Genomic DNA, 24,746 nt, shown 5'->3' with positions numbered 1-24,746 from the left:
TAACAAATTGAAGGATAAAAACCATATGATCATCTCAATAAATACAGAAAAAGCTTTTGAAAAAATTCAACACCCATTTATGATAAAAACTCTCCAGAAAGTGGGCATAGAGGGAAACTACCTCAACATAATAAAGGCCATATGTGACAAACTCACAGCCAACATCGTTCTCAATGGTGAAAAACTGAAAGCATTTCCTCTTAGATCAGGAACAACACAAGGATGTCCATTCTCACTGTTATTATTCAACATAGTTTTGTAAGTCTTAGGCATGGCAATCAGAGAAGAAAAAGAAATAAATGGAATCCAAATCCGAAAAGAAGTAGTAAAACTGTCACTGTTGGCAGATGACATGATACTATACATAGAGAACCCTAAAGATGCTATCAGAAAACTACTAGAGCTAATCATTGAATTTGGTAAAATTGCAGGATACAAAATTAATGCACAGAAATCTCTTGCATTCCTATACAGTAATGATGAAAAATCTGAAACAGAAATTAAGGAAACACTTCCAGTTACCATTGCAGCAAAAAGAATAAAATATCTAGGAATAAACCTACGAAGACAAAAGACCTGTATGCAGAAAACTGTAAGACACTGATGAAAGAAATTAAAGATGATACAAACAGATGGAGAGATATACCTTGTTCTGGGATTGGAAGAGTCAACATTGTGAAAAAGGCTATACTACCCAATGGACTTGAGGACACGGGGAGGGAGAAAGGTAAGCTGGGATGACATGAGAGAGTGGCATGGACTTATATATATTACCAAATGTAAAACAGATACCTAGTGGGAAGAAACCACATAGCACAAGGAGATCAGCTTGGTGCTTTGTGACCACCTAGAGGGGTGGGATAGGGAGGGTGGGAGGCAGACGCAAGAGGGAGGAGATATGGGGATATATGTATATGTATAGCTGATTCACTTTGTTATACAGCAGAAACTAACACAACAATGTAAAGCAATTATAATCCGATAAAGGTGTGAAAAAAATTTTTTTTTAATTAAAAAAAAGGGCTTCCCTGGTGGCGCAGTGGTTGAGAGTCCGCCTGCTGATGCAGGGGACATGGGTTCGTGCCCCAGTCCAGTAGGATCCTGCATGCTGTGGAGCGGCTGGGCCCGTGGGCCATGGCCACTGGGCCTACGCGTCTGGAGCCTGTGCTCCGCAACGGGAGAGGCCACAACAGTGAGAGACCCAAGTACCACAAAAAAAAAAAGACGTGGCACATACATACAGTGGAATATTACTCAGCCATAAGAAGAAACAAAATTGAGTTACTTGTAGTGAGGTGGATGGACCTAAAGTGTGTCATACAGAGTGAAGTAAGTCAGAAAGAAAAAAACAAATACCATATGCTAACACATATGTATGGAATCTAAAGAAATGGTTCAGATGAACCTAGGGGCAGGATAGGAATAAAGACGCAGACTAAGAGAATGGACTTGAGGACATGGCGGGTGAGGGTAAGCCGGGATGAAGTGAGAGAGTAGCACTGACACATATACACTACCAAATGTAAAACAGATAGTGGGAAGCAGCTGCATAGCACAGGGAGATCAGCTTGGTACTTTGTGACCACCTAGAGGGGTGGGATAGGGAGGGTGGGAGCGAGGAGCAAGAGGGAGAGGTATGGGGATATATGTATACATATAGCTGATCCACTTTGCTATACAGCAGAAACTAACACAACATTGTAAAGCAATTATATTCTAATAAAGATGTTAAGAAAAAAAAAACGAATACATGGCAAGCCTCTATTATCAATGAATTTCTCTGAAGATTAGAGTTTAAATTTAATTCCAAATAAAAATAAAAATACCTGAAAACTGAATATGGCACTACAAGTAAGTCCAAAATTTCCACTTTGGAGACATTTAAATTTGTTTGAAATTGGATATAATAACACATAACTCTCACAGCTCATCCTGAGGCTTGCCAAACACATAGTTCTAATCTCCTATCTTGACAAAGTGATTAATTCCTTATCCTTTTAAGATCTAGTCTCCTCTTAATATTTACTCTAAATATTATTGTGAAACTGTTCATACTAAATGAACTTTGTTGTCTTGTTGACTTTCCACTATAATACTACTCCTGCTATTCCACTTTTTGACTGACTTTCCTTTTCACAGTATTAACTAATTATATCTAGAATGCTTTTTATCTATATTTGCTCCCCCTCCAGATTTCAAGTATTCTAGAGAAGAAATATGTTTATCTTCTAGACCTCTGAATGTTCAGCGCCTAACACAGAGTTCAGTCCATAGTAGATACACAATAAATATTTGTTTTGCTTTGCTTTTGTTTTCTATGATGGAAAAGACTTCTGAGCAGACATTTATGAAGAGTGAGAATGCCTGAAAGAATCACTACAAAGAATGAGAAAGAAAGCTGATAAAGGAAATAGAAGAGACCTGCTAGCAATATTGAGGGCTCAGTCAAGGGTGCTTATCGCAATCAAAAATCACAATTATACCGCAACTAGAGAAAGCCCACGCACAGCAACAAAGACCCAATGCAGCCAAAAATAAATAAATAATTTTTTTAAAAAAATCACAATTAAACAAGCTAATATGAGAAATAATCAAAAGTACAACAAACTGCAGAAATAAATTCTGAAAGAGTATAACTATTGTAATTATCAGGTATGGGATAAAATAAGTATGCATATGTTTAAAAAGTAGAAGGTACTGAAAGGTGGACAAATAAAAGAAAACAATTAAAATTGACCAGGCACATGTAAAGGAAAACCAAATAAAACTACTAGAAATGAAAAATGTAATAAATGAAAATAGAAATTTGGTATAAGTTAAACAGAAAATTATACAAACCTCAGAAGATAATCAAGGAACCAGAAAAACTAAAGAAATTACTCAGAACACAGCACAGAGAGAAAAAATAACAGAAAATATAAAAAACAAGAATTTCAGGGCTTCCCTGGTGGCGCAGTGGTTGGGGGTCCGCCTGCCGATGCAGGGGACGCAGGTTCATGCCCCGGTCCGGGAGGATCCCACATGCCGCAGAGCGGCTGGGCCTGTGAGCCATGGCCGCTGGGCCTGTGCGTCCGGAGCCTGTTGCTCCACGGCGGGAGAGGCTGCAGCGGTGAGAGGCCCACGTACCGCAAAAAAAAAAAAAAAAAAAGAATTTCAGAGACATGAAAAAAAATCTAACAGAAAGACTTATCAGAGATGCAAAAGAAGAGAACAAGAAGAATGGAGAAAAACTATAATTAAAAGTGGCTGAAATTTCTTCAGATTTTAAGAAATATATGATTCTGAGTAGAATAAAGTGATATCCACATGAAAGACAAAGAGCTGATCTTAGAAGCAACCAGAGAGAAAAAACATAGAAATGATAGCTTCAAAACACTAGAGAGACTATCTTGTCCTAAAGTGAGCAAAGATTTACTAAGCAGAACACAAAAAGTACTAACCATTTAAGAAGATAAAAAAGTTAACCAGACTATATTAAAATTAAGAACTATGCTCTTCAAAAGATAAACTGAGTGAAAAAGTAACGGAGTAGGAGACAACATTTCCTATAGACATAACCAAAAAAGGATTCATATCCAGAATATATTAAGAAAACCTAGAGAGATAATCTAATAGAAGACATATATAAATGAAAAAATATTTATGAAAATATGCTCAATTTCCTAAGTTAGACAAACGCAAATTAAAATAAAATGTGGCTCTAATAAACATGGAAAAATACCAAGTACTGGTGAGCTGAGAGCAAGCAGAATTTGCATACACACCTGGTAGAAATACAAATTGGCACAACTGTTTTATAAAACTATTTGGTAGTATATACTGAGGCCGAACATATGAATACCCTATTACCCACCAATTACATTCCCAGGTATACATACTGAATGAAAATCCATACACATGTTCATTCACCAAAGCACATGTACTAGAATATTCAAGCAGGGTTCTTAACGATTGCCAAAAATTGAAAACTATCCAATGCCCACCAAGAGTAAAATGGATGAAGTGTGGCATATTCACACAATGCAATACTCAGAATAAAAAAATATCCAGCTCCCAACAAGGTAAATAACACAACGTCTGGCAATCAATCAAGCATGCAAATAGGCAGGAAAACACAAGCCAAAATGAGAATACTCAACCAAACAAAAGTGAACCCAAACTAACACAAATGCTGGAATTAGCAAACAAGTACATTGAAACAGGTATTACAATATTACATATGTTCAAAAAGATAAGTAGAAGATTAAGTAAGGAAGGAAGATAAGTAAGGAAGATTTTTTTAATGGATATATAAACTACAACGTCCAAGACGAAAAATATACTGACTAGGATTTATGGCAGATTAGACATTGCTGAGGAAAAGATCAAAAGATTAGTGAACTTGAAGACACAGCAATAGGAACTATCCAAATTAAAACGCAGAGAGGAAAAAGAATTTTTTTAAAAAATAAAAGCACATCCGTGAGATGTGGCACAATTTCATTCATGCTAATATATGTTCAATTGGAGACCCAGAAGGAGAGGGAAGAGAGGGGAAGACAAAAAATATTTGAAGACAAAATGGCTGAAAAAATTCAAAACTGGTGAAAACTATGAAACAACAGTTTCAAGAAATTCAACAAAACCCAAGCACAAGAAATATGAAGAAAACTATACTTCACATCATAATCAAATTGTTCCAAACTAGTGATAAAAAAAAAAAATCTTAAAAGTAGTCAAGAAAAAAAAGCCACATTATGTACACAGAAAGATAAGGATGACCTCAGATTTCTCCCTGGAAACAAAATAAACAAAAAGATAGCAGGGCAACATCTTTAAAGCTACTGAAAGAAAAAAAATAATCAACCCAAAATTCTACACCCAGCAAAAATATCTTTCAAAAATGAAAGCAAAACCCTTTTTCAGAGACACAAAAGCTGAAGGAGTATATGACCAGCACACCTTGCACTATAAGAAATGTTAAAATAAGTCTTTCAAGCAGGAAAATAATGGATTTTAGCAGATAGAAATATGGATTCACACAAAGGAACGAAGAACACCAAAAATGATAACTATATGGGCAAGTATATTATTTTTCTTATTACTTAAACCTCTTTAAGTAATTGACTTAAGTAATTGACATTGACTGTTTAAACAAAAATAATAACAATGTATTATGGCATGTATAAGAAATAAAATGTATGACACCAGTAGCATAAAGACCAGGAGGAGGGAAGTGAAGTACACTACTCTAACGTTCTTATACTATATGTGAGTTGGTATAATATCATTGAAGGTAGACTGTGATAAATTAAAGATATACCCTAAAACCTTAAAGTAACCCAGTAAAATAACACAATAAAAAGTTACAGCTAATCAGCCAACAAAGAGATAAAATAGAAATCAAAAAGTATTCAATCTGAAAAAAGGTAGAAAAAGAGGAAAAGGGAACAAAGAGCAGATTTAACAAATAGAAACCAAACAGTGAGATAACAGACAAACCTAACTATATCAATAATCATATAAAATGTGAATACAGGCATACCTTGTTTTTGTTCTTCACTTTATTGTGCTTTGCAAATACTGCGTTTTTTACAAATTGAAGGTTTGTGGTAACCCTGTGTTGTTAGATGATATTAGCATTTTTTAGCCATAAAGTATTTTTTAATTAAGGTACATATATTATTTTTTTAGACATAATGCTATTGTATACTTAATAGACTATAATACAGTATAAACATAACTTTGATATACAATGGGAAACCAAAAAATTTGTGCAACTTACTTTATTGAAATATTTGCTTTATTGCAGTGGTCTGGAACCAAAGCCACAATATCTCCGAGGTATGCCTGTAGTCTAAACAACTTAATTAAAAGGCAGAGATTATCAGATTGTATAAAAAAGCAAGACCCAACAATTTACTTCCTACAGGAAACAAACTTTAAATATAAAGAAAATAGATTAAGTGTAAAAGAACATAAAAAGATATACCATATAACCCTAAGCAAAAGAAAGCTTAATATCAGACAAAGTAGATTTCAGACCAAAAAAGTATCACCAGGAATAAAGAAGGGTTTTATAATTATAAAGGGGTCAATTCATTAACTGACCATAACAACTCTAAATGTTAATGTACCCAATAACAAAGCTTCAAAATTGAAGAAGCAAAAACTGATAGAATTACAAGGAGAAATAAACAAATCCACAATTATAGTCAGAGATTTCAATATCCCTCTCATAAAAATTGGTAGAACAAGTAGGACAGAGCAAGAATAGAGAAGACTTGAACTCAACCAACTTGACCTAACTGCCCTTATAGAACATTCCAGTAACAATACATATTCTTCTCAAGCACACAAAGAACATTTACCAAGTTATACCATATTTAGACCATAAAGCAAGTCTCAATAACTTCAGAGATTAGAGTCATAAAAATATTTTCTCTGACCACAAAGGAATTAAATTAATAATCAATAACAGAACAAGATCTGGAAATTTTCCAAATTAAGTAATATACCTATAAATAATTGATTGCATCCTGCACACCCTTTCTTACTAAATGGCAAAAGTCATGTTTCAAAAAATTCCAAATTGTGGGATCTTATTTCCACAACATTTGGGCATAATCTTGGCAACATGTGGAATAACCAAGATCCCTGAAAACAGTAAAGATAGTACAAGAACCAAGAGCACGCAAAGGAAGACCCCTTGATACCTTACTTTCATGCCCTTTATGTCCTATAAAGAGATCCCTAGGCAAAGCTCCACCCTGGGCTGGTTTCAGTGCAGAAAAAACTTTTATTATTTTCTAGCCTCTGTGCTACCCTCTCTACTTCTTAAAAAGCTTTTTTTCCCCCTTTTTTCCATGCACTATTTTGGGGTTTTTTTGTCCATAGCTTAGAATCATTGTCTATAGATGCTCCTCAGCCCCAAAATTAGGAAGCAGAGAGCCTTATCTCTGTTATTCATGTTAAATCATTTGGGCACCTAAGATAGAACTGGTATACTAGAGATAACCACAGATACAGTTTTTCCTTAATGGTCTCTGGGCCCATCATGTCCTGAACCATCTAAGAGAAAATCTGGTGGAGATTGACCAATGCACAGTAAATCAAAAAGCTGTGAGTACATAATGACACACAGAGAGAAAAGATTAGCATTAAAATATTTCAAATGCGATAAATACAATATTATATTTCTGTTGAAGCTATAAAGAAAGTCATGACAAAACAGGGCAATAACCTTAGGACAAGTGTTATGAAATAGAAATTCACCAAAGTCATACCATAATTATAGGATTAATAAACCTTTATATAATATGGGTTTGTATACCCACAATAGGAGAAATAATAAAGAAAATTAGCCCCCCATAATCAATAGACCTTTACGTCATATATTTCAAAAGTTTTAAAACTTCATTAACAACAAAAAAAAATCCTTAATACGTGACTTCCACCATGTCATAATCCCTTTGTTTTTCTGAACAAATATTCTAATTCCCTTTTACCTTATCTTGATTATTATGACTCCTCTTATTTTCAAAATGTATATTTAAATCTCTTTTCAAATGTGTATTTGATCTTATTCAGTGTTATTCCTCCTGTTTTCAGAATTATACTTGACTCACTAAAATTTGTATGCTTTTAAGTACAAGGGCCTCCCCCTCTCTGAGGATACCAAAAAATTCCTAGAAAGGTGTAAGAAGGTGGTTTGGGGTTAACTCATTAGAAAAGAGAATCTATAAAGTGGATGATAAGAACAGAAATATGATATTCTTCTGGCTAATGATTCATTCCCTTCATTCTGCATGTAGATATTTTTAAACATGAAAAGTCGTATTTCAAAAACTTCTGAGAATACAGTCTTATTTCTACAAAAATACAAGAATGTACTATTATACACTATTTAAAAAGGCAAAGCCAAAGCAAACTAAATGTCTAACAATAGTAGAATGAATAATTTGTGGTAATTCATACAATGGAATATTATACAGCAGTAAAAATAAACTAGAACCTACACATAACATGGACAAATCTTTTTTTTTTTTACATCTTTATTGGAGTATAATTGCTTTACAGTGGTGTGTTAGTTTCTGCTTTATAACAAAGTGAATCAGTTATACATACACATATGTTCCCATATCTCTTCCCTCTTGCGTCTCCCTCCCTCCCTCCCTCCCTATCTCACCCCTCTAGGTGCTCACAAAGCACTGAGCTGATCTCCCTGTGCTATGTGGCTGCCTCCCACTAGCTATATATTTTACGTTTGGTAGTGTATATATGTCCATGCCACTCTCCCACTTTGTCACACCTTACCCTTCCCCCTCCCCATATCCTCAAGTCCATTCTCTAGTAGGCCTGTGTCTTTATTCCTGAACGCGGACAAATCTTAAAAACACAACCTTAAAAGCCATAAGCAAGGCACAGAAGCAAAACAGTTCATTTTCATTTTCAAAAAGGTCAAAAATAGGAAACACTAAATTCCACCACTTTAGGATAGTAGAGTTTTTTGGCATGGGAAGGACTACAGTTGGGTAGAAGCACAAGGAGATTAAAACTTATTCATAATGTTGTACTTCTCTTGTCTAATAGAATTTCATTACTGTTTTTGAAAGTGTATACACAAGGCTTTTGCCTTCTCTGTATATGAGTAATTCATAATTTTAAAAATGTAAAGCTTTTAAATAATATAAAATTATTAAAATAATAAAAATTCATATTCATAATAAAGAAAACAAAGAAGAAAAAGTCCTTCTTCCACTGGATTCTGCCATATCTGCCATATGTCTTATCATGGTACTAAGATAGGCACTTGTTACTATAGGAGAGGTAGATGACGATAAGACCAATATGCTGAGATTAGCAGAGTAGGAAGATGGACAGAACATGGGTCCTTGATGATGTCACAGAGGCACTGATTAACCAACCTAGAGCCATTCCTATGTCAGGACTTCCGCTTGTGAATGATAATAAATACCCTTACTGCTTTTAAGCTATTTTGAAATGGACTTTCTGCTTATTTGATCCAATCACATCCTTTCTAATTTGGTCTCTGTTTATAAGAACCTATACTTCTGTTTTATCATGAATATCATAATGAAATTAATAATTTTGTAATTATTTGTTTAATGTCTCTCATCTACTGGACTGTAAGCTCCTTGAGTGTAAGTACTGTGCCTGCAATACTTTCAGCAGTAACCCCAGTGCCTGGCACATAACAGGCTCTTAATAAATACTTTTGGAATGAATGAATAACCTTATTCATCTAATCCACTAGTAGAGCATACTTGTTTCCAATATTTTTTGTTATTTCAACAAATTTACAATAAACATCCTTGTACAAGTGTTCTACACATATACAGAGAACTTCTCTGGGGTAAATACTTAAAGGTAGAATTGCTAGATACTAAGTTTATGTATTATCAATTTTTCTAAGTACTTTCAAATTCATGAAGAGGTTGTACCAAGTTGCCTCCCATCAGCTGTGTTTGTGAGTTCCTGTTTCTTCACAACCTTGCTAAAATTTGATATCATGAAGCTTTTAAATTTTTGCAAATTTGACAACTAAGAAACAGTATCTCATTTTAATTTGTACTCCCTTTATTACTGTGGTGAACATTTTCTTATGTTTGGCCACTCAAGTTTCTACTTTAAAAGCACCTGTTCATTTCCTTGGCTCATTTTTTTTTGAATTGTCCATGTTTTTCATATTATTTTGTAGTTTCGTATTATTTTGGAGACTAATCCTTTGTCCAAGATATAGATGAAGAGATAACAGATGGACAGATAGATCTTCAATGTACACACACACACACACACACACACACACACAAACACACATACATATACCAATACAGAGAGAGAAAAAGAGAATGAGAGAGCATATACAAATATCTTCTCTCTCTGTCTTGTTTCTAAACTTTTTTTATGGTGTCTTTCGTGATGCAGATTTTTAAATTTTTATTTGGTCAAATACATCAGTATTTTCCTATATAGGCTGTGTTTTTATGTTTTATAAAAGCAGTTCTTGGGCTTCCCTGGTGGCGCAGTGGTTGAGAGTCCGCCTGCCGATGCAGGGGACACGGGTTCGTGCCCCGGTCCGGGAAGATCCCACATGCCGCGGAGCGGCTGGGCCCGTGAGCCATGGCGGCTGAGCCTGCGCGTCCGGAGCCTGTGCTCCGCAACGGGAGGGGCCACAGCAGCGGGAGGCCCACGTACCGCAAAAAAAAAAAAAAAAAAAAAAAAAAGCAGTTCTTCTCTACCCTGATATCATAACCAATAAATCTTTAAAAGAATACGCTTTGGGGAATTCCCTGGTGGCGCAGTGGTTAAGAATCCATCTGCTAATGCAGGGCACACAGGTTCAATCCCTGGTCTGGGAAGTTCCCACATGCCACCGAGCAACTAAGCCCATGTGCCACAACTACTGAGCCTGTGCTCTAGAGCCCACGAGCCACAATGCCGTGCCACAACTACTGAAACCCGCGTGCCCTAGAGCTCACGCGTCATAACTACTGAGCCCACGCACTGCAACTACTGAAGCCCGTGTGCGATAGGGTCTGCATACCACAGCTACTGAGCCTGCATGCTGCAACTACTGAAGCCCATGAGCCTAGAGCCCGTGCTCCACAACAAGAGAAGCCACCGCAATGAGAAGCCCGCACACCACAACAAAGAGTAGTCCCTGCTCGCCGCAACTCGAGAAACCGCGTGCATCGCAATGAAGACCCAATACAGCCAAATAAATAAATAAATAGAATACACTTTGGCTTCAAAGAGCCACACTCAGTAAATGCAGGTGAGCTGCTGTTAATTTTACTGCTTTTACTTTTCTATCCTTACCACTCCAGTGAAACTGATCTCTCAAAAGTCATCAGCAATTTCTCATTGACAAATCCTACAGCCTCTAATCAGGTTTTTTCCTGCTTAACCTCTTTTGAGCATTAGGCACTTTGTCCCAACTTTTCTCCTGATAATCTCTTTCCTTCAGTCTCTATGATAAAATACTATCATGGGTTTTGTCCTATATATTGCCTACTCCTTCTCAATTTCATTTACTGATTCTTCTTCATCAGTAGATCCTTAAAGATGAATATTCTCCACCTATACTTTCCATCAATGTGACCTTATTCATTAGCCTCAAATGCTACCTCTTTGAAAATAAAAATAACTAGCCAACCAATTCTAAACCACCTACTTCATTCAGACTGTTTACTCCTGAACGGCCTACTTCAAACACTACATGTCCCCGCAAAATCCACGCTTCCTCTAGTATATCACATTTGGTTACTAACACTACCTATAATCCAAGATAGTAGTCTTTAAGTATTCTTTATCTTCTCTCTCTCATGACCTCAAATCCAATCATTTATCAGATGCTATCGAGTCTACCTTAAAATATCTCAAGTCAATCCTCTCCATTTCCACTGCCGTACATCAGAGTCATCGTATCTTGCCTGATAACTGACTTCCAATGGTTCCTCTACATTGCTATCAGTTATTTTTCTAAGCATGTATTTAGTTATGATTATCATATGCTCCTTCTGGGCAAGATCAATGTCCTAGCTAGCATGTTCTCAATACATGATCACTGAAAATAATTAAATAATTAAATGAATTCTGGTATTTTGTTGCTCAAAAACCTAGGATAATAATAACCATTGTAGTTAAGAAGCTGGGTACACCACCCCCTACCTCTCTGATAACTCAGAAAATTTGCTTGAACCAAAAATTCTGTGACATGTAGAAGTTCAAAGCTAGCCCCCCAGATTTCAGTTAATTCTACACAGCTTAAACTCTCTTGGTTCCTCCCCTCCCTCTTCTAACTCCTACAATGATATGAGATGCCTTTTTCATTCCAGATGCCAAATCCATCCTCTTTCCAAAAGAACTTTTCCTACACCAAGCATTTCATAAACTTACCTGACTTTACTGAAGACCAGAGCACATCAACAAGGAAACTTCTCAATGGACATGCAGAATCCAACCACCTTTCTGGCTCGCTCTCCTTTCTCCCTCCCGAGGCCCATACCCTTGTCTTTCCCTGTATCCCTACTCCTAGTCCAAAACAAAACAGTCTTCTATTTGTCTCATTTGTATCTCCTATATCATTTACTTTTCATCTCTTGAGTTGAGGACCCCCAAGAATCCATTTACTGCTCAAAGTATTTCTTCCAAAAAATATATAATGCTATCCTTAAAAAGAATTCTAATAACTTTTTCTCACATTCCTTTTATCATGAATAATAATATCATTTAGAATGCTTACATGTACGAGGCATACCACTAAACGCCTACGAAATAGGTATCATTAATACTTCGGGAAATTACATAACTTGCCAAAAATAACAACTAATCAGCAAAAAGAGCCAAAATTCAAACCCACGTATGTCTCACCCCAAAGCCCGTATACTCTCCTCTGCCTGTAAACAAATGACCTAACTCTTTAGCACAGCATTCAAGATGCTCCTCCATAAATTGATCCTTTTCATAATTTTCTCCCACCATAGTTACACTGGACACTTCTGTTTCCTATATATACTGTCTAACATCTCAGTGCTATTGCTTTCATCATGCCATTCTATTTACCTAAAATGCATGCCTTCTTTATCCATCAACTTCCTACTCATCTTTCAAGAATACTGTGAGGACTCAATGAGTTAATACATGTAAACTACTTAAAAATCCTGTCTGGCATATTATAAATACTCAATAAATGTCAGCTGTTACTATTACAAACCATTTAGGCTTTAGACAATTGCTGATGTGACCAAAAAAGATCAACCAAAAAATGAATACAAGCCTTGATAATCACATACTGTCACATACATTCTTCCCCTCTCCTCTCTCTCTCTCTCACACACACACACAAACACACACACTCATACATACAAAATACCAAGCAAAGAGATATAGTACAAAGAATGCCAGTATTAAAATGAAACATAGTCTTGGTTTAAAATTCAACTCTGTCATCTAATACCTGTGTGATTTGGGACGAATTCTTTAACTGCTCTAAACTCTGGCTTTCAAACACATAGGATAGGGACACTTAAATCCACCTTGTAGGCTTGTTGTGAGAATTAAAGACATTTCCCAAAGAGTTTAGCATGATGCTTGACACATAGTAGGCACTCAATAGGGGACATAAATTATTAAAAGAAAATATATGATAATTACAGAAAGGATGAGCATATATGAAAATTCAGAAACATCAAATACAGTAAATAATTTCAGAAACTGGAGCATCCTTAAGAATTGGAAAACTTACCATTTTTTATATTAACTAACGTGATACTTTAAATTATTATCATATACTTTAAAATTATCATCAGAGAACTTGATAAAGAATATTAAGATATTGATTCAAATAATATTTACTTAGCACTCATATGGTAAGTCCAAAATTATGAGGGATATAACAAATGGTGTATGACGGTATGAACTTTATTTTCACGGAATTCACAAGAAACCCAAACCATATGGCAGTATTTTATGTGTTACATAAAATACAGGTTTTTAAAAGATATATTCCAAAACATAGGCATAAAAAGTAGAATGGCGGTTGCCAGGGGCTGAAGGGAAGGGAGGAATGAGGAGTGATTGTTTAATGGGTACAGAATTTCAGTGTTACAAGATGAAGAGTTCTACAGATGAATGGTGATGATGGTAGCACAACATTATGAATGTATTTAATACCACTGAACCGTACACTTAAAAATGACTTAGATGGTAAATTTTGATATGTGTATTTTACCACAATAAAAATAACTGGAAGTAAAAAACAAAAAGAAATATGTCAAAAGTAGGTTAATCTGGAAATAAAATAATGAAAACAATTACACAATGAATTTCTACAAAGATTTTTAAATGGATTACAAATTTAGCACTTACCTTCATATTTAAAATGGTAACACTTTCCAAGCAATAATACAGGGGAATTTCTACTAAAATATGTCTTTGTTTTCAAAACCCAACCTAAATGAGAAAAAGAGAAAAACAGTTTTGCAATTAAAGGATTTCAGACGAAAAGTTCAGCAGCATTTTCTTTTATTTAATTTCAAATCACCAATTCTCAATTATGGATGTGCATTTTTTACAAGTGTAGCAAAAGTATTTTGACAATGAACTGAAAATACAGGCCACTTATGCTACTTTCAAATAAAGCAAAGTATTTTAACCACATTCTGCCCACTTAAAGAACATGGCAGAGAAAAAATTTTAGTTTTAATTTATTTTCAAACAGATCACAATGTTCTTATGGTATAAAAATTAAAAGGTACAAATTCTACTCCACTTTCCCTGACACCAACCTCTTTTCCCAAAGGCAACAAATGTTACCAATTTCTTATATCTTCTTCCATTTTAGATATTTTAAAGGTTTAAAGTATTTGAATATTCTAGTGAAGTAATTTAGGGAAAAGATCACACAGTACACTAATGCTTATGATAAAAGTGGATCTCTGAAGTTTCCTAGGGAAATCTGTTTTTACCCCATCATTTCAGCCAAATGAGGATTTCTGAAAGTGATGTATAAAGCTTTCAGACATTTTCATCTCAATTTTCCACCTTCCAATCCCCAATCCTCAACTCTTAGTTGCAAACTCTAATTCTTCCAATTTTCTTCCTACTAAACTGTCTATATCTAAAAGGAACTATCCTTTTGGTTTTTTATGATGCCATTAATAGTTCTCAATTTCCTAAGAAAAGCACTTGTCCATTACATTCCTGAATATTCCTAAGTGTATGAAATTTCTGAGTGCTAATGGCAGACTTAGAAACAGCTCCTAAAATGCAAGAACATATAAATAAAAAGAATCTGAAATTGGGAGTTAAGAGACTTAGGTCTAGTCTTAAGCAGGCCAACATTTATATTTAACAGAGTTGTTACAAAATTTTAAATGAGTGATTTTTATGAAACTGCTCCCTTAAGTACTATAATACAAATAAGCATAAAGAACAAGTAAATTAAAATATGTATTTATAATAAAAATCATGCAAGTATCTGAGTTTGGTAGTGAAGAATAAAGAATGGAGGGACTTCCCCAGTACTGCAGTGGTTAAGAATGTGCCTGCCAATGCAGGGGACACAAGTTTGATCCCTGGTCCAGGAAGATCCCACATGCTGTGGAGCAACTAAGCATGTGCACCACAACTACTGAGCCTGTGCTCCAGAGCCCGCGAGCCACAACACTGAACCCACGTGCCACAACTACTGAAGCCCGCGCACCGCAACTACTGAGCCCACATGCCACAACTACTGAAGCCCGCATGCTCTAGGGCTCGCGTGCCACAACTACTGAGCCTGCATGCTGCAACTACTGAAGCCGAGAGCCCGTGCTCCGCACCAAGAGAAGCCACTGCAAGTGAAAAGCCCAAGCACCACAATGAAAACCCAACACAGCCAAAAAAAAAAGAAAGAATGTAAAGTCAAATACAGTAATCAGGCTTTGGATTACTGCAATACTCCCCCAAGATGGCTTATCTGTAATCAGTTTTTCCCCACTCTAGCATATGCCACATATCCCTGCCAAATTAATCTCCCTGTGGCTCAGCTCTGATTAGGTAACTTGTCTGCTCAAAAACCATCCTCAATGATTCATTACCTAACAGATTTATAATGAACTTCTCTGTGATACTAAAGACTTTCCACAATATGATACAAATTACCTTTACAGCCATCTTTTCCACTACTTTTCATCTATACTCAAAGTGGGCTTTACTATTTGGTTCATACTATTCCATAACAAAAATATCCTCCCCAATATCAGCCCATTTAAATCCACTTAAATCTTCTTCTGACTCAAACACGCACTTCTACGACATCTTTTCCTTTTCCCACCTATCTCTCATTCTCTTCTCTGAACTCCAATGGGAAAATAGTATTTACTGACCATCTATTTTACACTAGGAACTAAGCTAGGTGCTTTATAGACATTGTTTCATAGAAGTATTATTAGTACCATACTAGAATGATTCTAATCCCCAAAACGATAACAATCCCCTCTCCCCAAAAGGCAGTATTTCCAAAGCAAATCCTAAGAACTTCATAAAAACAACCTCAAAAACTAACAAACAAAAAACCTTTAAGGAGGAACTTCTCTCTTTCTCCCTATGCTTTACCCTCTAACTGTATACCCTCTTACCAGTCACCAGTCCTTCCGAAAGAAAAGAAAGGTGAATCTGACAAGTCAGAGCCTGAGGCTCTACAACGATCTACATTTTACACAAGCAATGAGTTATAGTGCACACAGCAGGCAGAAGTTGTCTCTTAATGGCTAGGCCTGGAATTGACATAGCTTCATTTCTAACTCATTCTATTGGTTGATATGAGATGCAAGCCAGCCCAGATTCATATGAGAAAAGAGACAACACAAGATGTGATTCACTGAGGACTGTCTTTGGAGCCTAGCTACCATAAACAAAATGTTACCAAAAAACCGATAGTCCATTAAGTTAGCAATCTGAAAATCACAAGTCAGGCTTTAAAAGATGCAAACAAGCCAAAGAGCATAGAAATAGTAGAGATAATAATGATTTTCTGGAGGAACAGAAACACCCAGAAGGATGATTTACTTCTTAATATTTTAAAAAGGAAATCAAGTTTACATACCTCATAAAGTCATGTAAATATGGGGGGTGGAAGCAAAAATAAAACATTTTTGAAAAGAAAGTAAGGTCCAGTTTTGTTAAGTGCTATGCCATTTCTAGTTCCATCTTTATATAATAATATTGACATTGATAAAAAGTATTCCTAAATTATGTTCAGTGTATTCAGAGAACAGCAAGAATAGGGAGCAAGGGAGGCTGGGTTTGAATACAAGTTTCAAGACTTACCTAGATATATGACCTTGAATATGTCACCTAATCTCAGTTTTCTAATTTGCAAAAAAAGAATACCTTAGAAACATATTAGATTTAAATCTCAGAAAGATATCTAACTCAGAAAGATGAAATTTAAATGAGAAGGTACATAAACTACAACATACTAGTGGGTGCTCAATCGATTTTAATCCTTCTTAAACCATCCATACTACACAAACTCTAAACAATGAAAATACATTCAACATTTTAGAATAATTTTCACCAATAAAAATAAAACTAAAATACTACTCTATAACTTAAAACTATCTAGAACATGTAGTTACCCTGAACAATCTGTTCTTCAGAGATTACGGATTACCATAATCTTATGATGTCCACTTAAATATCTAGATAGGGAAAGCTACACATATGTAAATAATAGGTTAAATAACAATTCCTAGGTCACTACTGAAATGTGTTGAGTACCTGTATGACAATGTTCAGACCTTATAAATGAAATCTTCACCACATAACCTATCCATCAGATTAAATGGTTGAAAAAGAACATAAGCCTCTGTTTGCAGATGACATGATTTATACACAGAAAATCCTAAAGAATCCAAAAAAAATTATTAGAATAAAAGAGATTATCAAGTTTACAAGACACAAGATCAAATCACAAAAATCAATTGTATTTCTATATACTAGCAATGAAGAGTCTAAATGAAATGAAGAAAATTCATTTTAAAATAGCATTGAAAAGAATAAAATACTTAGGAATAACTTTAACAAAAGAAGTGCCAAGACTTGCACACAGAAAACTACAAAACATCGTTGAAAGAAATTAAAGACCTAAATAAATGGAAAGACATCCCATGTCCATGGATTGGAAGACTTAATATGGCAATACTCTGTTAATATGCCAATATTCTGAAAATTGATTTACAGATTTCACTAAAGTCTATATAAAAATCCCAGCTGGATTTCTTGCAGAAATTGATAGGAGGATCAAAAATTCATATGGAATGCATGGAATCCAGAACAGTCAAACAATCTTGGAAAAGAAGAACAAAGTTGGAGGAATCATACTTTTCAATTTCAAATTTTACAAACAGCTAAAGTAATCAAGAGAATGTTCTACTAGCATAAGAACAAACGTACAGATTAATGGAATAGAATTGAGAGTCCAGAAATCAACCCTTACATCTATGGTCAACTGATTTTAGATAAGTGTGGCAAGACCAGTCAATGGAGAAAGAATATTCTTTTAAACAAATGGTGCTGAGACCAGATAGCCACATACAAAGAATAACGTGGAACCTCTACCTCACATCATATGCAAAAATTAACCTGAAATGGATCAAAGACCTAAATATAGGAGCTAAAAAGATAAAAACTCTTTAAAGAATAGGTGCAAATCTTCATGACCTTGATTTGAGCAACAATTTCGTAAATACAACATCAAAATCACAAGCAACAAAGGGAAAAAAAATAGGTAAACTGGATCTCATCAAAAAGTAAAAGTTTTATGCTTCAATGGACACTATGAAGAAAGTGAAAAGACAATCCAAGAATGGGAGAAAATATTTGCAAATCATATATCTGCTGAGGGATTTTTATCTAGAATATATAAAGAACTCTTACAACTCAATAATAAAAAGACAACACAATTTTAAAACATGCAAAAGATTTGAATGGACATTTCTTGAAATAATATATACAAATTGCTAATAAATACATAAAAAGAAGATTAACTTCATATGTTCATCAGGGAAATGCAAATCAAACTCACAGTGAGATACTTCACACTCACTAGAATGGGTCTAATTAAAAAGATAGATATTAACAAGTATTTCTGACGATGTGGAGAAATTCAAACCCTCAAACATTTCTGGTAGGAATGTATAATGGTGCAAACAGTTTGGAAAACAGTTTGGTAGTTCCTTAAAAAGTTAAACTTAGGGTAAACATATGATCCAGCAATTCTACTCCTAGGTATATACCCAAGAGAACTGAAAACATATGTTTACACAAAAACTTGTATACAATATTCATAGCAGCATTATTCATATAGCCAAAAAGTGGAAACCACCCAAACATCTATCAACTAATGAGTGGGTAAAGAAAATGTGATATATCCATACAATGAAATATTATTCAGCCGTATAAGAGAATGAAGTACTGATATATACATGCTACAACATGAATTAACTTTCAAAACGTTATGTCAAGTGAAAGGAGTCAAAAACAAAAGGCCACAAGTTATATGATACCATTTATATGAAATGTCCAGAATAGGCAAATCCAGAGAGGCAAGAAGTAGACTGGTGGATGCCAGGGATTGGAGAGAGGTGGGGAGGAATAGGGAGTAGTTGCTAATGGGTACAAGGTAGCCTTTGGGGGTGATGAAAATGTTCTGGAATTAGATAGTGATGATGGTTGTACATTCCTGTGAGTGTACTAAAAACCACTGAATCATACACTTTAAAAAGGTGAATTTTAGTAGTATATGATTTAAATCTCAATTTTTCAAAAAGTTAATGTCTATAATCTTCAAAATACAATGTCAAGTTATTATCAAGTTTTAACTGTCTAAATAGCTAGCTGGCCATGACTTCCAGTGAACCAGGAACCAACAACCAATTGTGTTTTACTTGAATTTGCACTGTTAAGGGGTTTTACTAAATTTTATCATTCCTATCTTATGGATATGAACTTCTTCCGGTTGAAACTGGTTCTGCTGAGTATTTCTCCATCTTTGAAGGATTTTTCACCTCCAATTTGTTTCTAGTCTTAAGTGGGCTTCCAAACCACCATATGATCCTTATTGGATTTGCATGCAAACCAAGAGTAACTAAGTTATAGAAATAAGGATCTGAGTGTGTTCCTAGAAGAAAGTCATACGCATCAGCATGTGAACTTTAAATGGTCTGCTTTGTGTGTTCAGAGGTCTATTTTGCTTGCTTCCTGGTTCATACGTGAGGTTGCCTGATGCTGAGTCTGAAAACCTGAGGTATTATCATCACCTGAATAAATTCTATCTTCTTTGGAATTTTCTTTTTTAAAGGACCACATGATATGCCTGAGTTTCTAAGCAATGTTTATGATGGTATTTGATTCTTTCTTCAGGTAGTATTCTTATCTACATTCCTTACAGAAATATTTCATTCAAAGAGAATTTCAACAATTGTCAGTGACTTAATACAGGAGATAATACATGTCTTCAAATATTTCTTTGGATTTATACAGTTTTCAAATCTTGATACTTACTATATTTCATGTTGTTCCAAGCAGATATAAATTTAGTTTTCAGCTTGTCAACCTCATCTGTTCCTGTGGCCTCCATATTCAGATTCTAAAGAAAAAGCCATCACTTGATTGCATTCTTCTGTAAGTTTAGACTTTTGTTCTGACATAAAGAAAAGAAGTTAAAGAAAAATAAGTAATGAGTACATATTATATGGTGCACTATCTGCTAAAGTTACTTAAGTGATTAAATACAACTTGAATTGGAAATGAGCAAACCAATTTTTCATTTTACAGAATAGAATACAATATACTCTATAAATATTTTAATTACAAAATATATTTTATTGTTGTATATTTTATATACAACAATAAAAATTATCACACAAAACCAAACAATAAACTCCCCCAGACACTCACAATTAAGAACAATAACTTAGTAACACAAGTCAGTTTTGGTGAGACTATTCAAGACCTGTTTCATTTGTAATCAGAGAGTGTGATTTGAAATCATATAAGAAGTGGCAACTATCTTCAGAATGGAGGCTTCCACTTATATTGATTAAGTCACTACTTTCATATAAAGCCTAGTTTTTTTTTTAATTAAGGCATTTCCTATATTTCCAATACATCCTTGCTTCCTACTGCAGCACTTTTTAAAAAATCAAATGGCTTAAATTTACAAGACAATGTTTTCTTACTTTAAAATAAGAATAAATGTAGCTTATAAGTATTTAACTTACTTGAGGGAAAATTGAGATACGTGACATGTAATCTGAAAGACGAACAAATTATAACTGAAAATGTTTGAGCTTATTTGAAATAATTCACAAACAGTTTTCTTTTCAAGAAAAGAATGCTACACAGAACATTACCCTTTCAGGGTTATAAATATCAACTTAAAGGTATTGATACATTTGTTTCGCTGACAATAGGCATTCCATTTTATAATATGTATTAGAAGCTACTAATTATACATTATAACTGTGACAGATGAAAGCATGGTCCACTGGAGGAATTTAAAAAGCCAATGCAACTAAGAACAGAATCCAAAAAAGTGGCATGAGATGTGGCTATTGGGTTAGACAGTGGCCAGAGCACACAGGGCCTTGTAGACCATGTTAAGGGTTTTGTTCTTTATCCAAAGGGCAACTGGTTCCAAACAGGAATATCAGAATCAGATTCTGTGGGTTTGTTTGGTTTTTTTGACTCCAACACAGAGAACAGATTGAAAAGGGACAAGAGTAAAGGGTGAAAGTTTACTACTATTGTATAGGATGAGGAGAGAGATGGTAGCTTGGACTAGAGCAGTGGAGATGGAGAGAAATGGACATATGAAGAAACATCAAGAAATCATTAGGTCTCGGTGAGAAAATGGATGTGAAAGATGAGAAAGAGGAATATGTCAAAGATACACCCAGGTTTCTGGCTTGTGAAATTAAATAGTTGGTGCCAATCACTTAAATAGGGAACATTAAATTAGGGGGACTTCCCTGGTGGCTCAGTGGTTAAGAATCCGCCTGCCAAAGCCGGGGATACGGTTCAATCCCTGGTCCAGGAAGATCCCACATGCCGCGGAGCAACTAAGCCCATGCGCCACAACTACTGAGCCTGCACTCTAGAGCCCACGAGCCACAACTACTGAGCCCATGTGCCACGACTACTGAAGCCCACGCACCTAGAGCCTGTGCTCCACAACAAGAGAAGCCATGGCAATGAGAAGCCTGCACACTGCAATGAACAACCGCCCCCGCTCACCACAACTAGAGAAAGTCCGTGTGCAGCAAAGAAGACCCAACACAGCCAAAACTAAATAAAATTTTTTAAAAATTATTTTAAAAAATAGGGAACATTAGGAGAAGAGCAGGTTAGAGGGAGAAGATCATGAATTGGATTTATGTGGAGTTTGAGATGGCTCTGAGATATAGTAGGGAATCATTCATTTTTATTTAATCACTCGATAAATTATTGCCAGGCACTGTTCTAGGTAGTGCAGATACAGCTTAGGGCAAAGGGAGTAAAATACTTGCTTTCGTGACGCTTACGTTCTAGACATTCTAGAGAGGCCAACAAGGCAGTTGGATATATAGCTCTGGAGCTCAAGGGTGAGGTTTGGGTGAGAGCTATTAATTTGAGAATTGTTGATACACAAATGAAGAGTTAGAGCTATAAACATGTTTCTCAAGGATTCTGCCTCATCCATGATGGCACCCCAACCTTGAGGATGATATTCAAAGCCCTTCATAAAATTACATCTGCCCACTTACTCAGCTTTCTCTCTTGCCACTCCCTCACATGCACTATATACTAAAGCCATTTTTAATATTAATATTAAAGCTTCCTACACTTGACATGCTAACACCTCCATGCCTTTGCATGTGCTCTTCCCTCCACCTACAATGCCTTCCTGCTCACCCTCACTTTTTGACTGTCTTATTATCATGAGTCCCTAAGACCCAGCTTAAGTTTCTCCTCCTCTGGTAAGATTAGTAAAATTTTTACCCTCCTCCCAACCTCAAACTAAGACAGAAGCCCCTCTTCTTAGCTCCTTAGGAGCCTATGTCTTCCTCTATCACAGCACTCATCACACTGTATTGTAATAACTTGCTTCTTACCTGACTCTTACACCAGACAGTAAACTTTTCAAATGTCCTTAAGTTCTGCCTGGCACACAGTTGTTTCTCAAAATGTTTATTAAATGAATCAGTGAACTGAAAAATTATGAAAAATAAGCAGTAGTCTTACCTGCTGTAATTAGAATTCTTTGACAACTAGAATAAAGAAAAAAATTTCCTCCCAAAAGTGCATTATTTAACAAAATTTGGAAAAGCAAGAAGGAGAAAAGTTTATAAAATGTGTGATTATATATAGTGCATCCACATGATGGGTTATATATCCATTAAAAATGCTTACAAAGAGTCTGTGAAAATGGGGAAACACTATGCAAAATCTAAAACTTTATGTATCACACAATACTATCTGGGGGCTGAGGGGGAGGTGAAGGAGTAAAAAAAAGTATACCAAATTGCTAACAATAGTTTCCCTGACAAATTGTGTATGGCTACTTTTTTTTTTATCACTATTGCTCACCTTTTCCAAATCTTATACAAAGAACACACGTAATTTTTAGAATTTAAAAAGTTTATTTTTAGGGACTTCCCTGGTGGTCCAGTGGTTAAGACTCCGAGCTCCCAATGCAGGGGGCCCTGGTTCTATCCCTGGTCAGGGAACTAGATCCCGCATGCTGCAACTAAGAGCCCACATGATGCAACTAAGAGCCCACACGACACAACTAAAGACCCCACATGCCACAACTAAAAAGATCCCGAATGCCACAACGAAGATCCCATGTGCCACAACTAAGATGAAGCACAGCCAAATGAATGAATATTAAAAAACATATATAAAGTTTATTTTTAAAAAGCCACCAACCATGAATCTTCTAAATACAAAATGTTTAAAATAAGAGAATGTAAGGAACTTCCATACTGTTCTCCATGTGGCTGCACCAATTTATATTCCCACCAACAGTGCAAGAGGGTCCATTCTTCTCCACACCCTCTCCAGCGTTTAACGTTTGTAGACTTTTGGACGATGGCCATTCTAACCAGTGCGAGGTGATACCTCGCAGTTTTGATTTGCATTTCTCTAATAATTAGCAATGTCAAACATCTTTTCATGTGCCTTTTGGCTATCTGTATGTCTTCTTTACAGAAATATCTATTTAGGTTTTCTGCCCATTTTTTGATTGGGTTATTTGTTTTTTTTATATTGAGCTGTATGAACTATTTGTATATTTTAGAGATTAATCCCTTGTCGGTCACATAATTTGCAAATATTTTCTCCCAATCTGTAGGTTGTTTTTTCATTTTGTTTATGGTTTCCTTTGCTGTGTATATACTTTGATTTAATTAGATCCCATTTGTTTCTTTTTGTTTTTATCTCCATTACTCTAGGAGACAAATCCAAAAAGATATTGCGATTTATGTCAAAAAGTGTTCTGCCTATGTTTTGGGGGGTTTTTTTGTTTTGTTTTGCTTTATTTTATTTTTTGGCTGCATTGGGTTTTTGTTGCTGCACGTGGGCTTTCTCTAGTTGTGGCAAGTGGGGGCTACTCTTCCTTGTGGTGCACGGACATCTCATCGTAGTGGCTTCTCTTGTTGCAGAACATGGGCTCTAGGCACACGGGTTTCAGTAGTTGCAGCACGCAGGCCCTAGAGTGTGCAGACTTCAGTAGTTGTGGCACGCGGGGTCAGTAGTTGTGCCTTACAGGCCCTAGAGCGCAGGCTCGGTAGTTGTGGCACACGGGTTTAGTTGCTCCGCGGCATGTGGGATCTTCCCAGACCTGGAAAGATCAAACCTGTGTCCCCTGCATTGGCAGGTAGATTCTTAACCGCTGTGCCACCAGGGAAGTCCCTCTGCCTGTGTTTTCCTCTAGGAGTTTTATAGCATCCGGTCTTACATTTAGGTCTTTAATCCATTTTGAGTTTATTTTTGTGTGTGGTGTTAGAGAGTGTTCTAATTTCATTCTTTTACATGTAGCTGTCCAGTTTTCCCAGCACCACTTACTGAAGAGACTGGAGGTTCTTTAAAAAACCAAAAATAGAACTACCATATGATTCTGCAATACCACTCCTGGGCATATATAGGGACAAAACTAATTTGAAAGATACATTCACCCTAATGTTCACTGCAGCACTATTTACAATAGCCAAGAC

General features: G+C 35.6%; 1 protein-coding gene across 1 annotated transcript in view; it reads right to left on the bottom strand.

Moving 5' to 3' along the window:
• Positions 1-24,746, bottom strand: part of ATG4C (autophagy related 4C cysteine peptidase) — an 87,751-nt gene that overhangs the window by 43,311 nt on the left and 19,694 nt on the right. The window contains exons 2-3 of the mRNA XM_065879917.1: positions 20,053-20,191; positions 13,873-13,956 (exon numbers count right to left, since the gene is read on the bottom strand). Of these exons, the coding sequence (XP_065735989.1) occupies positions 13,873-13,956; positions 20,053-20,128 (160 nt within the window). The 5' untranslated portion in view covers positions 20,129-20,191. The remainder of the gene's footprint in view (positions 1-13,872; positions 13,957-20,052; positions 20,192-24,746) is intronic.

This window comes from Phocoena phocoena, chromosome 1 (genome assembly GCF_963924675.1).
Source record: "Phocoena phocoena chromosome 1, mPhoPho1.1, whole genome shotgun sequence".
In the NCBI taxonomy this organism is placed as follows: domain Eukaryota; kingdom Metazoa; phylum Chordata; class Mammalia; order Artiodactyla; family Phocoenidae; genus Phocoena; species Phocoena phocoena.
This window is presented reverse-complemented; position numbering and strand designations above follow the sequence as displayed.